Genomic DNA, 17,159 nt, shown 5'->3' with positions numbered 1-17,159 from the left:
TAAAACAAAGTAAAAAAAAATACACATCGAGCATTAAACACCTAATCACCGAAACAAGATACTCATACTAATAACAAAACGTCCCAACATCCCTAACTGTACTGTTGTCCTTAACCCCTTAACATCCAACACGAGCTCACACCACGCCCAAATTCCTAAACCATAAACACATTTTATACAACACGCACATAACCTCTTAACAACATTGATAAACTACATCGCTCACTGATAAAACATGATATGGTTATTAAAACCTATAAAGAAAATTTCAAACAATGGCATGCATTAAATTCCTTTGCATTGCATGGATAAAATAATTAGATTATAATTATATTCAGTGTATAAACAGTATCAAAATATAAATGAAAGAAAAGATGATGCTTCTTTTCTGCAGTCGATGGAATTCATTGTTCTTTTTTTTTTACGTTTCAGCAATATAAAAGTCTTGTCGAGAACTACAATACAAAGATGATAACCATTCTGATAAGATTTCTCGGCAATAGGTCAAATTTGACACCTCATCATAGTGGATTGTTGGAATAATTCACATTATCTAGCCATTGCTGGTAGTCTATGGGGTCGTCTTACTGTTCGAGAAAGTCACAGAATGATCTTATAACCTCAGATATACAAATACTATCGTAACTTAAGTTACTGGAATTCTCTGATTACGATTAATCAATGCTACATACACTTTAATCCAGCAGACCAGGTGTCTAGTGCAGTAAAACCGGAAGTCTACTCCGTCACGGGAGAGCGAACACACGTGCAGCCTCCCTGACATACGGAGCACGGCTATCTTTAGAGAATACACAACAAAGGAACAGTGCTAGGTTGGCAAACGAGTTTTCACGCATGACTTCTTTTTATCCGATTAAGTAGTCGGATAACGGCTTAAGACCAGCCAATAGTACCAGAACAATTTAATTGTATGTTTTATTAAGCATTGTTATCTTAACCAGCTATTTAATTGATTATTGATAGCATTGCCGTGTTTTTATGTTGTTTCATTGTTTGATTGTAGTAAGTTTGAACATAGACATATCTATATTCCATTGTAAAGTATAATAACCGATGAAACTAAACCCATAAACAATTTCTAATTTAAATCTCGTAAGCTAACAAAAGAAAATTCATCTGTACTCCTAGCCATTTTTGTTCATTTGACTTCTACAAGAGTAACGGGGAGTATCTTATTCATACAAATTGAATTATCCTCAAACACTATCAAGAGAGGTACCTTTAACATCAAGAATAAGGAAAATGTAATCCGAGTAGCAAAATAATGTGCTTTATCGTATGTTGTTGAATGCTCTGTTGCTATACTTAAACCAGGACCATCAGAGACGGACTGGTAGTCACTCCAGTACAGTAATACAGAAAGGGAAAGCTATGGCAAACTCTTGTCTAATTTGACACTTCCTTTGCCACTTACTAAGAGATTTCAATTTCCCGTTTACTCTTGTCTTAATAATTATTCACAATTGACTGGCTTTTATAACAAAACCCCGTTATAAAGAGTGGAAACATAGGAGACTAACTGATGGTCACTTTATTATTACAATATAATAATAAAGATGTTTAAAATGTTACCACCCACAAACATACATTTTGTAATTCATGGTCACCTTTTATTTTTCCGATTAGTTCTTCTATTAATTTTATGAAAAAACTTATATCTCGAGCCAATGTTCAAATGTTGGTAGTAAAGTGTTATTAAAACAATTGTGATTTCAAGGTTTTTGTGCAAGTTATTAAATCTGAAAAGAATCGACTGTTTAATTAAAGGAAAGCACAGTACGGCAATGAGCTTATAACGATCAAATCATAAATTGCCCTATTCCTTTTTAATATATCTATGATAAGGTAAGGACGACAAAAGTGATATGCACTTAGTTGTATTTGGTCAAAAGTGACGGTTAATGAGAGTTGTACTATTTCCCATATATGTAGCCCAAATCACAATGTAATGTTTTTTGTTTTGTTTTGTAAATCTTTTTTTATAAAGCTGTTTTCAGCTGTTAGCAACTGTTAATATTCCTGAAGGTGTCAAATTATTTTCGCTATAATTTATTATTATTGATATGCGTTCGTTTATGGGTAATTACATTGATATACAATCATATTGTGTAATTAAAGATTTAGAAAACGACGTGTTACTCATGAATGCAAATATCCCAGCGTTTACTGTCAAATAGAAAGGTGATAATCAATATTGTTTCCCGATAGCACTGCTTGAAATAGTAACAGAGCACCGCGCATATCTGTTAGCTTAAATGCCTCTGATATTGATATTTCATTATGCCTCTTTTCATCTTAGAACGAGTTTAAAATATTGCTTATAGATCTAGAGCAGTCTGATATTTTAAGAAGATAACGTTTTGTATTTTATATTGGATTGTACTTAAAACAAAAGAGTCAAATCCGATCAGCATTCAATGACAACATATATTTGTAGCAATGTTTATTACAAACTTTCGCTGTATTTTTAGTGTTTTTTTAAATTTTATTTTAGCATATTATCGAATTTTAACAGATTAGCGTATTGATGAATTGGCGCACCCACAAACTATGCAATAGAGAACAACATAAATGAAATGCAAGTGGCGCATTGGTAAAAAAGCGCACTGTTTCATGCGCAAACACCATTATTACTAGACTAGCACTAATGTATGTACGTTTATTTAAGCATTGAACTGTTCAATGCTTATATTTACATTTACATGTATATAGTTTGTTTTGTATAGGACCTGAAGCAAAAATACGTTTGAATTTCCCGCTTATCATATCAGTGACGTCAGTAAGTTCAAATCCCAGAACAGCCGACATTTCCAGAAGAAATAATATAGTCCCTCGTGTTATTGAAAACCACACGCACATAAAATGGTTTGAACACAAACTTAATTATTTATTTCATATGAGTGTGTATATGTTGATTTTTTTTTAATAATTGCATAACTTCTGCTTGTTTAAAATTAAAGCTGTTTTTCGCGCATTGATAGATTACATGTATTTTGAAGTGATGCGGCGCTGAACGGACTTGATTGTTTCCTCGGAAACGCTTACGTTTCCTTCAACTGGAATATTACGTTATTTTCAGAAGCATTTATACTCGGAAATGTTTAATAAAAGTGGTCCTTTCAGTAGGTGATAACGATTCCAAGGACATTTCGTTTGAAATAGATTCCATGTCTAATCGGTCAGATTAGCACCGCTAGCAGACGACGTTCACAGGGGCTCGGTTTCGTTATTTTGAATAATGGATGACATAACTGAAAAACCACAACACTTAAAAATGTATTTATACACATTCTAAAACCTTGTCGATACGTCGACTTTTACAAGGTTTTAGAAATGCTGAATTTTAGTCTTGTGGTTATTCACTGATGTTATGCATAACTCAAAATCTCGAAACCGATCCCCTGTGTGATGACGTTGACAAACTTGGTTATTTCGTATATAGAATGCCGCTTACAATTATTTTGTGGTACCTGCACATCTTTTAATAAATTTATATTGTCATAATTTGTCAAGTTGCTTTATTTTTTTGCGATGACATATATTGCTAAATGCTAACGAACCCATAATATTTTCCGACTATAGGCCTTTTGATACCGAAAGTATCGTTCGGCCATGTTTGTTTACCTTGTACCAGCTGTATTCCTACACTGGCCGTATCACTGTAAATTGTAGTATACAGTCTCATATATTGCAATTCGGTTTACTAACGACATATAGGCAAATGCAACACAGAATGTAAATATAGTGAGGTCAATATCACTTTTTCAGGTTCATATCACATCATATTTACCAGCACCAAAGCCCATAACTGTTTTATTATATGCTTCAACAATAAAATAATACAAAACAAAACTCAAGGTTCTGATTTTTGTACGCATGCCTCCGTGTAAAATTTAGCCAGGTTTTAATTCAACAGTTCAGCGTCGTAGCTTTCGAAGACATTGTCTGGGTTCTTTTTCTTAAGATAAGGATGGAGGACATGCACTGCGTGTTCAATGGCCTTTTTATGTTAACAGCATTTTTACTTGAATAGTTTTGAACATTTTCTGATGTAACGGAGGAGAAACGTTCGCCAGCTGTCGTCTGACAGATCGCGTTCCGGTCTAACTGCGAATGCGCTACGACAGGTTCCGGGGAATTTCCAATTAGGCTATACTTAGAAATCGATATCTTTGAACACTGGTCACGTGTACATGATCCGATGTGCCTATGAAAACCCTTTATAACGGTAAAAATTTACAACAGATAATTTATTATTACTCATACTGGTTTTTCTTGTGCCAAAATTAATTTCAGCTACAAGGTTTCAGCCAACCTCGGGGACGGATAGTCTAACAGCAGAAATACTGATCCAAAGACTACACAGAGCGCAATACTGCCTGTAATATATCTTTGGTTCCATGACGCTCTCGTCATACATCACTACCTTACTCGAAAGCATTTTTGATAAAGCAAAGAGTCAGAGTTAATTAGATTCTTGGAACCCGGTCTAAATGGCTTGTTTTTAAAAAACCGAATTTACTAACACACTGCAAACCTCTATGGCAACCTTAATTTGTTATCATGGTAGTGTTGTGTTAAGACTAATGTGATATAAGCTGTCATATAAATAAATGATAGTTTTGGATAAATATGAATGGTTTTCTTCCAAGATAACGATATGAAAAATATTCTAAATCATGTATTACATAACGAATTGTATTGAGTGAAATATGATATGAAATGAACGTAAAAAGGCGATTGCAGCTTTAAAATTTTAATCAATTGTCAATAGATACACAAGGCAAAAACTGAATCACACTGCACCATACAGCTGTTTCGTCTATTAAGGATTCATTGGAGATGCTAGAGGCCAACAAGTTTGAAATCCAATTTGTCCGAGCTACTGTAAAACCTCTTAATAATGAATTTACGAATCAAGAAGAGTTTTGGTTAATTTCGAATTAATTAATCTGTAAAGTGTGTAAATTACGACCCATGCCACTACTCATAATCGATAAATATGGCCATCAATGTTACAACAAACATCGGGGACTAATTAATCCACCAGCAGAGTCGACCACCCTGTATCTGGAGAGATGAACGTAACTGTCACAGAGGTGAATGCACCAAAACTTGGTAATAGATAAGCAAACATGAAATGGTATCTCGGTCATATCATTTACATTCAATAAAAGAAACCACCTTGGCCTAGTGCCCCAAACCGGACCTAAGTATGAACGTTGTTCTGCACTGTGTGCTACTAGGTAATAGGACATGGTCCAATAGCATTTAACACATCATAACTTGTAGCCACCTCTGCTTTGCTACACCACAACCTGTTTTTCTATATAAACTACAGCCAAACCGACGTCAGAGAACACACCTTTTTAAGGGAAAACTGTATTAAGGGGCCACTTTTAAAAGCTTCCATTGCAGGTCTTTCCTGTAAACCGAAACTGTTTTCATAGACCATCTGCAATAAGACTTTATGGACTTTCCGAAGGTGATTTGAATACGAATTTTACAATACATACCCATGGAATTTTTAAACCTGATATTTAGGCTACACTCAACATTGAAAACATTTTATAGTCTTTGTCATGACCTAATTTTCAGGTCGCACGGTTCATAGAATAACAGTTTCTTCACTATTGATCTGAAATAAGGTGATTTTTTTTTTCAATTTTTGAAATAAACATGATTAAGGAGTTCCACGCATCACACATTCTGGTCCAGCAGTAGTTAAGACCCATTCGGATTTCTACCATTTTGGCTCCTACCATCACCGATAAGTCCTAGAAGGACAAAACAGCGGTATGGTGCAGTGTTATTAAATGTTGGCAGATTGTATCTAGTACCAACGTTGTTAGGTGCAATCACATGTGTATGATTTCATTGTCTACCTTGATTGAAAATCTGGTTTTATGTTCTTGTATGATCGTATGTAACCTACATCACTCACTCTCACATGAGAGCTCTCCTAACGAGATACATGTGGTGTAAGGGAAGCTTACTCAACCAGAACACCCGATTTAACCTTGTGGTAATGCATATCGTCTAGAGTTTCTATCCAGTCCTGGTATGTATTTCTAAATACCACAACGGGTATAGATGGTATAATAATAATAATGATTCGGGGTTCTTATATACCGCTTTATCACAACCTAGTGCTTAGGTCGTCTCAAAGCGGTTCACAAATTATTATCCATGGGTCATGTATATATCACATTGAAGAATCAATGACTATTCACTTGGTGTATTTGGAAAGGTTGGTATATATACTTTATATATCCAAAGTAACGGATAAATAATAGAAAGGACAATACTTGATACGTACAATAAGAAAAAGCACTTAACACAATGTCAACAGAGAAAATCGGACGTGGAAGTTGACATGAAAAAAAAAAACAATGGCAAAGGAGACACGTGAAAAACAATGGGAACAACAACAAAAATTTGGAAAAAAACAGGTGATTTTGAAGAGTTAACGTCCCCTTACATGAACCACATTAAACAACACTACATGGTATTATTCGCCTCATCACGTTTTTTGATTTTTCAAATATAATTAATATCCAGATCGAAACATAGAGGTAAAAAAAATTCCTATTCGAAATATATTAGTTAGCAATTAACATGATGAATACTACAAATGAAACAATTACGTCTGTTTCATAATAGTCATTTTTTTTAAAATATTAACCTCCCATAGTGTTACATATTTTCAGACAATTTTTGGTTCATGAAACATGGTTAGGATCGATATTTTGTAAGTACTTCGTCGTCGTATGTCATGAATTGTTTATATTTTCCTGGAAATACTAATAGTGTGACTAACCATGCGTGTATCGTGCGAGAGACAGCGTGACAATACCCAACCACTGTAGCAGTAAGGTCGACAGTTGGTATGACTTAATTGATCTATTGTGTCATTACTAAGTTCTAGACAAGTTCGCTTTTATCTTCTACAAAATCAATGGCTATGTATGAAACATGTTATTACTATTATTTATTTGAAGCAAACACATACTTTCGTCATGAATGTGTGTTTGGAAAAATAACCGTTGAATGACCAATGTGTGATATGCATCGTTCCTCATATTTAACGGGCATACATTTTCCTGTATGGGATAAGGATATCATAACTAATCCATAGAGTGTCCTTACTAGTCTTTGTAATGGCCTAATAATTCCAAAGGATGGAAGTTTAATAAGATCGTATATGGGTGTGGTCCGTGGACAGGGAAGTATGAACCCTCTGACTTTGGTTGTCCAGAACATAGACAGAGTGCTCGACCACTAAATCTTACCCGAGGGTTGTAATTTCCCTGTCCACGCACCACACCATCGTAAGATTCTTTTTCTCCCATATTCGAAATAAACATGCCAATGTCAATGCTCCAAACGTGTTCATATGCTTGTATTCTGTTACATACGCGGATGATTACAATTATGTTAATTTCACAGGGTGATGAACCCTGAACATAAAAGCAGAAATCCATTTAAAGCACCAAATTTGCAAAAGTTTTATATAATAAGTAAGAATATATTGTTATAAGTAAAAAAAACATTTATCACAATCAACATTACATGTCGCCGAAATCATATTCCCGACTTGCCTGGTGATAAGATAAACGTGGAGACGTCATAGCGCATGAAGGTTGTCTTTCCCCCCAGAGAATAACAGGTTTATCTTTTCACGAGTGAATTGCTGTCTTTAACGGGCAAGCAATGGAGAATGTCCTAACTAAGCAAGGATAGGTAATTTTATCCTAAATAGTCTAGATGATTCAAATACGCCCTGATCAGTTCAGAAACTTCATGCCTGATGTGTCCAGAGATTCGTTGCTTATCCGGACTCAATCTATCCGGAGAATTGAATTCATGTAGTAGCTCCAGACCGATGACTCCGTGATAATACAAGTGACTGTTTCTGATTCTTTATTAAGCATATTTCCTTAGAAGCCAAAGTGTTCTGGACTAGTTCCAAGGTATAAACAGGGTGACCTTGTATTCAATTATTGCCCGCCCTAACCGAAGCTATCTGTATTATCTGTTAGTTGATAAAGAAGACAGACACTGTTTGTTGGATTTATTTTTATTGTACATAAAGCACTTTTACATAAATTTCAAATAAAACAATTTCACAATTCAAATACTGATTAAATGATTGCATGTTTTCACCGTCAATAAAAGAAGTGATTGTGCAGCACATTATTTACATATTTATCACAAATTCAAAAACATATGCATACAAAAATGATTTTCATCGAAGAGGAAAATATGTTTGAAATAGAGGAATATATTTGTACTCACTTTCTGCAAACCTTTTTCATAAATAACTAATATATTTACGACACTTGTCTTATTTTTAAGAAAGAAATCATGACGGGTACTCTTTCAGCATATTTGCTTGTGGGTGTTTATGATAGCTTTACTTTTGTTTGATTTGGCCTTGTTTGCTGTTGTTTTATCGTACCAACATTGAGTTTAAATTTTCTGTGTGATATTTGAGTTAAAAATTTGATTGCTGTTGTATTTGAGATCGGATTTCGTTTGCTGTAATATTTCAGTTAAAAGTTTGCTTGCTATGGTACTTAAGGTCATGCTTTATTTGTTGAGGTATTTGAGTACAGATTTTCCCCGTTGAGGAATTTTGGGTGTATATTTAAGTTACTTTAAAGTAAAAAATATATATACATGTATACAATTTTTATTTCTGGAAAAATTGTTATTCTTATTTTAGTTCAGAAACCCACTTTCCATTTTAACAATGCTCCTCTGTATATGTTTTCTACACATTGTTAAAAATTCTATATTTACTGTCAAACAGTTTTACTGCTGTTACCCATTGCTTAAAGCAAATGACCTTGACCTATACGAAAGTCACATGTTTAATTCATCATCTTATTTAAGAAATACTTAACATGGAGAAGTCATGACAAATGATAATCTGTAATCTTATATATAAATACGAAACATAGAGAAGTCATGACATATGATAATCTGTAATCTTATATATAGATACAAAACATGGAGAAGTCATGACATATGATAATCTGTAATCTTATATATAAATACGAAAAATAGAGAAGTCTTGAGATATGATGATCTGTAATCTTATTTATAAATACTTAACATAGAGAAGTCATGACATATGATAATTTGTAATCTTATTTATAAATACGAAACATAGAGAAGTCATGACATATGATAATCTGAAGTTCACTGTGGATCGGGATTCAATTGCAACATGTTGAGGGCAAGGGGATCTGCCTTTGCACCCATTTGGAACTCCTGCCATGTTATTGAGCCGTCGCCGTTTTTGTCTATGTTTCCGAATAACTTGGTTGCCATCATTTCCGGCGTAGCGACATCTGGCGGTTTTACAATCGACGGTGTCATTCGGTAAATAGACTGAAATGAGATATTTGTTACAAGCTTAAAATACCGAAACACATCAGCATTTCAAAATGTATAAAGTCCTCGAAAATAAATTGCACAATAAACCCTCGTTAAATTGATACCATTTGTCTAGGGAATTATCGGTGTCATAAAAGGGTTGGCAATATATGAAATTAAGTATTTCCTGTTTGTCTGTCTATCTGGCAGATTAATATAAGTCAATATTATATCTAATACATGTCCATTAGCATGCATGATCATTTTAGATAAATATAGACATATAGATAAAAATACAGAACGGTATCGTTCTACCTAATAACTGAACTCAGGATTAAATAACACTGCAACATTTCGTTGTATTGCCACAATAAAATCTGATGTAATAATGATTTGTTAGGAAAACAAACAAAAAATAAGAAAAAGGGAGTTTGAAACAACTTGGTGTGAAATGAGGTGGTAAACCTGATGTCGACGTGTCGGTGTAATTTACAACACAAATTGGAAAAAATGACGAAAACGTACCGCCATCATATCTAACATTTCTTTCCTTGATATTGTCCCGTCTCCATCCACGTCATACATGGTGAAGGCCCACCTCAACTTCTGGTCGATATTATCTGTTGACGTCACACTAAGTCCAATCAAAAACTCTCTAAAGTCTACTTTGCCGTCCCTATTTGTGTCAAACGTTCTGAAGACGTGCTCAGCAAACTGTCCTGCGTCTGCGCCATACATCTTAGAGTAGACATCTTTGAACTCTTTAACGGTGAGATAGCTGCCCTTTTTACTTTGATGATATTCCTCATACCATTCTTTTATTTCTTTTTCAGAAAAGTCTGATTCTTTCTTCAGTTGTCGAATTACCTCTTTCGACAGACCCTTGTGAGACGAATTCCCCATTTTGACAAATAAGAGGATGGATTTCGTTATTACACAAAATGTATATGTTAAAATCTGTAAATTAAAACAAAAACACGGCAATCAATAAAGAAAGGTTTCATTGTATATTATCGACACTGGGTCAGCATATTTCACAGAAAATGAACAAAGGTCGATAAAACATCGGTTATAGCTATTCATCAACCATACTTATCACGTTGGCTGCTTGTTTTCTATGTTTGTTAACAAAGCATTAACAAGATCTGACCGTGCTACAGCGTTCAAAATCATATAATATTCATATCAGCTATGAATGTCATGGCCCAATTGCTTTCGTATTCCTAGGACATAAACCTAACGGGACAGACTACTGTCCAATACAGGACCTTAAGCAACGCCAAGATAAAAGGAAGCCAAACCTAATCCACGCATATCCTCCTTAATATTACTGTTTGTTGCATATTTGATTATTCGTCTGCCAATCCGGTACATCTTATTCTGCGAAGTTAAACGATTTTTCTATTTTGAAATATTCAGCCGCTGTAGTTAATGATATAATAGATTAATGACCGAAATGGTATATGTTATATCGAGGCATCGATATAATATACATATCAAAGCCAACATAATACGATTTGACGAACTGCCTGACATTATGTGTTGGGTTTCTGTGAATCATTCGTAGACAGCTGATTAATAAATACCTTCTGATTCAGTCAATACCAGGTCCATGCACATGTTTAAACCTGATGTAGAACCATGACATAGAAATATGATAGATGCGTGTAATAGATTGTAAACAGCTGTAACATTACCTGTATATATCTTCAAAGAAGTGCTGCCAATGTCCACTCGTTCACTTTGTTCGATATGTTGGGTATACCTTTTCCAGAACACATGCATCCCTTGTATTATGGGAAAGTACATGTAAGTCATCAATAATTCATCACAGGGTTACAGTAGACTAAATCATCATCGAACTACAGGTAAACCAAGGTATAACAGCTATCTATCTGTATATGTGTCTTTACGTGTGGGTTTGTCGATATATTTAGTAAAAAATGTTATTTGATATAACCAATATGTCTGTTGTCATTATCATAGTGCTCTGTTTATCATTGTGTTGGAATGAATAATAAAAGGATTAATCGATCGTTCACCATACCCGGCAATGAATGTTGGCATTTCCCAGACTTTTCATGGTTTGTTTGAAATACATGACATGGAAAAGAATAAATTGATCTCTGTTTGCCTAACCAGGAATAGGATGTCGGTTTTACCCAGATAGTCTTATTGATGTGCAAAAAAAGGGGACGAGGATATTTCATTTATGTATATGTATGAGATGAAAATGTAAAATGTAAATTCAAATACGTATTTTGTGAATTCTGATGATCAAATTAGGGAATAAACAGTTATTGAAAGCAACACTTAAAATTTAATGTCGTACTCGACGAATTTATGTATCTAAAATTTGTTTTCAGCATAAAAAAAACAGCATCGTTTTGAACACAAGAACCGCAACCTACTAATGTCACAGTTAATGATTTCCAGGGCTGAATTTCAAGTGTGAATTTAAGTGGCAAATAATCAAAGACATCGAAATGCTGTTATAAGTATTAAAATCCATTTCACGTGAGAGAAACGGTGTTTTACCTTTGTTTTTTCTGTATCAGTAAGGTTTTCTAGTTACCTGGGTTTGTACATGTAGCTGATGGTGTTATGTTTGGTACTGTAAGATATTGATTCAAGGTTGTTATATATGTATTATAAAAAGATGTCCATATGGATTACGTTGGTATGAAATAAACCTGAAGAGCCATGTGAAGAGTGAAAGTAGCTTGTTTTTCTCGTCGGTCGTTAGATCTTATTTTTTCTGAATGTATCATGTATACATATTATAATACATTTTGCATCATTGTTAGTCTGATAAATGTTATATTAAATGACATGTCTTAACGTTTGTATTTTATGTACGTATGACTTTCGTAGTGTTGTTACATTATGGCGAAGCTAATGTCTGTCCCTATCAAATATTCATTTTGCTGTTTCAATATTTTATAAAATGAGCCTTACTTTTGTTAAAAGCAATATCTAAACAGGTAACGCCACATTGTTAAAACAAAATGGTGGTCGGTAAACAAAACCAGTATAATCTCTTCAATCCAACCTGGGTACTTTAATGTTCTGTTCTCTCTTATCAAACAATTGGTATATGTAAGTGCCACATATTATGAAAACTACCAAGACAAATATGTTTATTCCGATGATATCCTATTTAGTATAGTAACTGTACATGCCGAGTCACAACGGTGTCGGATCGGTCAGGTTTTACTGTACTTAACAAAGTCAAAAATTCGTATTGAAAATAGATTGACAAACATCACAGCAAACTGAAGAAGGGGCAGAGATGAAAAGAATATCATAGCAACATACTTACCTCCAATGATGAAGAGCTCTCGGTATTCAATATCATTCGCTGCCGATGTTTGTTACGTTTGTAAAGCTCTCTTTCTGTCTGTCTGATGTCAAATCTCTCTTATATATGTACATAATCAATGACAGAATACGAATACGGCTTTTGGACAAAGGTCAACCTACCGGTAAACAGCATTGACGGGGTCAGAATTTAACAATCCCAACGTTCACGTCAACGTTCGATAAGGTCAAACCTGAATGTTAAATATTTGACTTCTGAACGCCTCCAGTGACCATCGTACATGGTTATTTTATAGATATTTAAATAATAAACAGACCGTAATCATCTTTCTATAGGGCGTGTTAGTAGATATACTTATCTTCGAATTGGATCCCTGGCTATGACGATGGTTTAGCGTACAAAATATATACGCGGAATATATACGACATCATCATAGTGAATAGTAAATATTTCAGGATGGCACTTTAAATGTAAACTAACTTAATGAATAAGACAGCCCGGATATCTTATACCGGTTTAACAGTTTGCTCAAAAACAGTCTACCATAAAATCTTTATTCGAGCTGTCTCCACCAAGAAATGTCAACATTTGCTTTTCGCCTTAATTGATAATTTTGAATTACGTGTTGATTTTTGTGACGTTGTACCAATAACGTCATCGTTGTTTTCTGTTTTGTATGGTATTGTGTAAAGCGTGCTTGCTATGGTATTGTAAATCAGGCTTATGTGTAGCTCCCACAAATTACAGTAGCCTCACACCACAATTTTGTTTCTGTATAAACCCAAGGCGATCATTACTTCTAAGTGCATGTTTTTAGGAATAAAGGCCGTTTGAGCGTTTGTTCATACTTGTATCAGAGAATAGAAAGCTGCGCTCTTATAAACATAGTTTCAGTTTTGTTGATTGTTATTTATAAGGAAGTACATGCATTGTACAGTGGTGATGTGGGGATACATGGATAGTGAGTAGTATCGTGTTACATAAAGAATGCAAATCAAAGACCAGGTGATATTTGACATGAATTTAATCAGCCCAACATCCAGATTCATTGAAATTGTACTATGATTTTCAAAATAGGATCCGTTACGGACCACAATAAACCGGAAGTCTACAACTGCAACAATACTCTGAGATTCATGTATTATATAAAACTACTGGTTCAAACCACACTGGGATCCATTCTGTCATTCAAATATACGAATATCAACATATACTACATAAGGCAACTATAAACTCAAAGAACATTATGACAAACAAAATTGGCGATGTCGATCATGTATGTCTTATAATTGTATACGACCATTTATGTATGTATTACATATCTTATATTATGTATTACATATCTTATATAATGTATAACATATCTTATATAATGGATAACATATCTTATATAAAATAGCAACGTCTGATTTATATTAGATGTCTTACATATCTTATTTAATATATACCATACATGATATGAGATGTATCCCATATTTTTTAAGATATATTATATAGTTATTAAATGAGCTACCATAAATAATTTTGTTTTCATATTTTAAAGTATAGATTTGGGAAGGCCTAGTAAACTGTAAGAACTTTGACTAATCAGTGTCAATAAAACATGTTTGAAAGAAATGAAAAAGTATATATCTTATATAACTACATATTGATGTGATATCAATTAGGAACATAAAGAGCTACAATATAATCTAACTGGTCACAGAATCACAAATTCACTTAAGATTAAGAACGCTCTAAATTCTCAAAATCAGATGTGTAATAAGTATCACTTCAAACGTTTTCAAAACTAGTTCAAATTTTGACTTGAAAAATCACACTTTGTTTGACGTAAAACAGTGGCCTGTTTGCAAAGTATTTAACTGTTAATGATTTTAAAGGAAAATTAAAATGTATACAAATGTAAAAAACTATCTTTGATTTATATTAATTGTGTTTCCGTGATAAAATTTACAATAAGCTGTCAGCAAAGATTCCTTTAGTTTAATAGTAAACAAGTAAGGTTTGTCTGTCCCTGTTGTCTTTCAGGACATTTGTTTGCCAACTTAAATCAAAATATGCTATTACTCCTTGTACTTATGTGGTCGATATATATATATAGAGAGTAAACCGGGTTGTCTCCCCTACCTTGTCACGCCGAGGTATGTTGAGCAATATAATGAGCTATACAAAGAACAAACCATAATATAATCATTGCAAGCATGTTAACATCTTAGCTATCTTAAAAAACAACCCTATCAAAATGTATACAGATGTTTATGAAAACATTTAATTAGTCATATATGTTATAGTTAAAGCTGTTTGGTAAGGAACGTGATTATGTTAAATGTAATATGATACATTATAATTGGGTGTGGGACTAGATACAAACTCAATCTCTGATGGCTGAAAATTGAATATATTTTTTTAATTTCAACCGATACCAAAGCAATGTTAAGTCCAGTCACAGCCAGATCTGTGTCATTCTTTACAGTTTAAACTTGAGTAAGTCTAGTCTTACTACACTAAAATAGAACGAGATTGTATTGATAGTATTACAATAAATGATTAATATCAATAAATTGTTATTAAGTGTCACCTTTTTGGCTCTAGCATCTCAAATGTGTCAAAGAAGAACAAAACAGCTATAGAGTTTAATTCATGGTTGGCACACTGTAACCTTTGCAAACGTGTATATGTGTGCAATTACGAGTGTGTCCGAGTCTAATCTTACAATACACATGTATATGATATTTTTTTTATTCATTTTATAAATTTGTCTCTATTGTATGTAAAACCCCAACCATGTGATTAAAATTTAGGCATACAAACATGTCCTCTTTAATACAAATAAAAGTTAGTTTGAAGCTCTTTTGGTGATGTAATACCGTATCGTCGTGAAATACTAGTAATGCATTTTGTTGAAAACATGAAGTAGAAACAGACAAAGAAAACTAAGGCATATTAAGCTCACACCTTGAACTAACGATGTCACTCCATTGTTACTTGTTTCATTACAATCATATGCGTTATGCGTGGATAAATACTTGATATGGGTTTCCTTGTTTGCTCGCACTGAATAAAAGCCACATTGTATTATAAAGAAATGTTTAACTTTCTGCCTTATGAAGAGTATGGCTTAGAATAACAACTACAATTAAGCTGCCGATATTCTCGATGATGTGTCGAACGTTACAAACTAGATATTAATTATTATAAGTTCGATTGTTCTATTCCGTTGCTATTTTCTAGTATAACCACTAAACATGACAGTTACAAAATGTAAATACTGTGTGTATTGCTAACGCCGAAAAGGGGACACTGTTAACGGACAAGTAACACTATTACATGCTTGCACGACAAAAAGCAGGACATCCAGCCTTGTCGCTAAACAATAAAGCTATAAGGTGAGTTTCGCAGCAACACTCAAGTGTTTCGTGCAGACGACCAGGGTTCGGTTCCCATATTTGTTGCAGCATGGCTTTTCAGAGAAAGAGTATTTCTCGTGTTCTCAAAACTTGGTTGGAGGCAGGTCACTGTGTCTGCTATGGAACATTCAAGTGAGGTGACACTATAGATAAAAATGCTGTTGAAATCACGATCCTGACGAAAAACAGAATAGTTACATTCAGCCACGCAGACTCTCATACATGTACATGTGGAGGTATTTGCTAGGTGATTTAGGACCAGTAGATAAGGCCCGATAAGGAACCTCCTGTGCAGTTTTGAATCATATTTGATTTTATCTAGCTAGAATAGAAGCTATATCAAATGTCATTTGAAAAATAAGAATGTTCAAACTTACATTTTGAATGAGACAAATAGTAGATCCAGTGAGCGATAAATACAAGTCTCTAGTTAGAGAGCATTCACATGATTACGTAAATATGACAGCAAACCAAAGTCTATGTTATATACAAGAACATAATGTACAATATATGTAGATTGTCGGTATATTATAAAATCAAAATCAGGTTAATTTTGTCTTTTTGTCTAAGTAACCTATTTAATTAGCTACAATATTGAAATCTTTTGAGGCCGAAAAAACTAATGAAATGAATGAAGGCTTTGACGTTTTGGTATGTTCGAAAGCAATGACATATATGTTAAGATTGAAAAATAAATAATTCTACGTAATTAGCCTATTATTCAACCTGAAAAACAAGGTATTGACAAAAAGACATAAACTAACACTTTTACAAATAAATGTGAGTATTGAGTCAAGTAAGTGTGATTGCTTGCACCAAAGAAAAACAACACATTTGAAAACCGTCAATGTGCTTTGAATACTTCAAGCACTGACAACTTGATCACCACTAGTATCAGTTTTACACTTACAAAACACGACATTTTGCATGCAAAGCTTACGCATTGTTGACATGTTCTGACGCGTCTGTGTAAGTATTTCACTAACATGTGTAGTTTTCCCCCTTATTTCCTAATGACTTATAAT

General features: G+C 33.8%; 1 protein-coding gene across 2 annotated transcripts; it reads right to left on the bottom strand.

Annotated features, from left to right (window-relative positions):
• Positions 1 to 8,094: 8,094 nt before the first annotated feature.
• Positions 8,095 to 12,794, bottom strand: LOC110455799 (hippocalcin-like protein 1). Of its 2 annotated transcripts, none has more exons than XM_021506179.1 (4): positions 12,728 to 12,794; positions 11,103 to 11,170; positions 9,931 to 10,362; positions 8,095 to 9,420 (listed from the first exon to the last, which is right to left on the bottom strand). In XM_021506179.1, exons 3-4 carry the CDS (start codon positions 10,306 to 10,308, stop codon positions 9,229 to 9,231), a joined length of 570 nt encoding a protein of 189 aa, XP_021361854.1. In that variant the 5' UTR covers positions 10,309 to 10,362; positions 11,103 to 11,170; positions 12,728 to 12,794; the 3' UTR covers positions 8,095 to 9,228. The 2 variants fall into 2 exon arrangements, with proteins under 2 accessions (XP_021361854.1, XP_021361853.1); XM_021506178.1 differs by having other exon boundaries at positions 11,103 to 11,192; positions 12,728 to 12,791.
• Positions 12,795 to 17,159: the final 4,365 nt, after the last annotated feature.

The sequence above is a fragment of the Mizuhopecten yessoensis genome, unplaced genomic scaffold (assembly GCF_002113885.1).
Source record: "Mizuhopecten yessoensis strain PY_sf001 unplaced genomic scaffold, ASM211388v2 scaffold8381, whole genome shotgun sequence".
Classification (NCBI taxonomy): Eukaryota; Metazoa; Mollusca; class Bivalvia; order Pectinida; family Pectinidae; genus Mizuhopecten; species Mizuhopecten yessoensis.
This window is presented reverse-complemented; position numbering and strand designations above follow the sequence as displayed.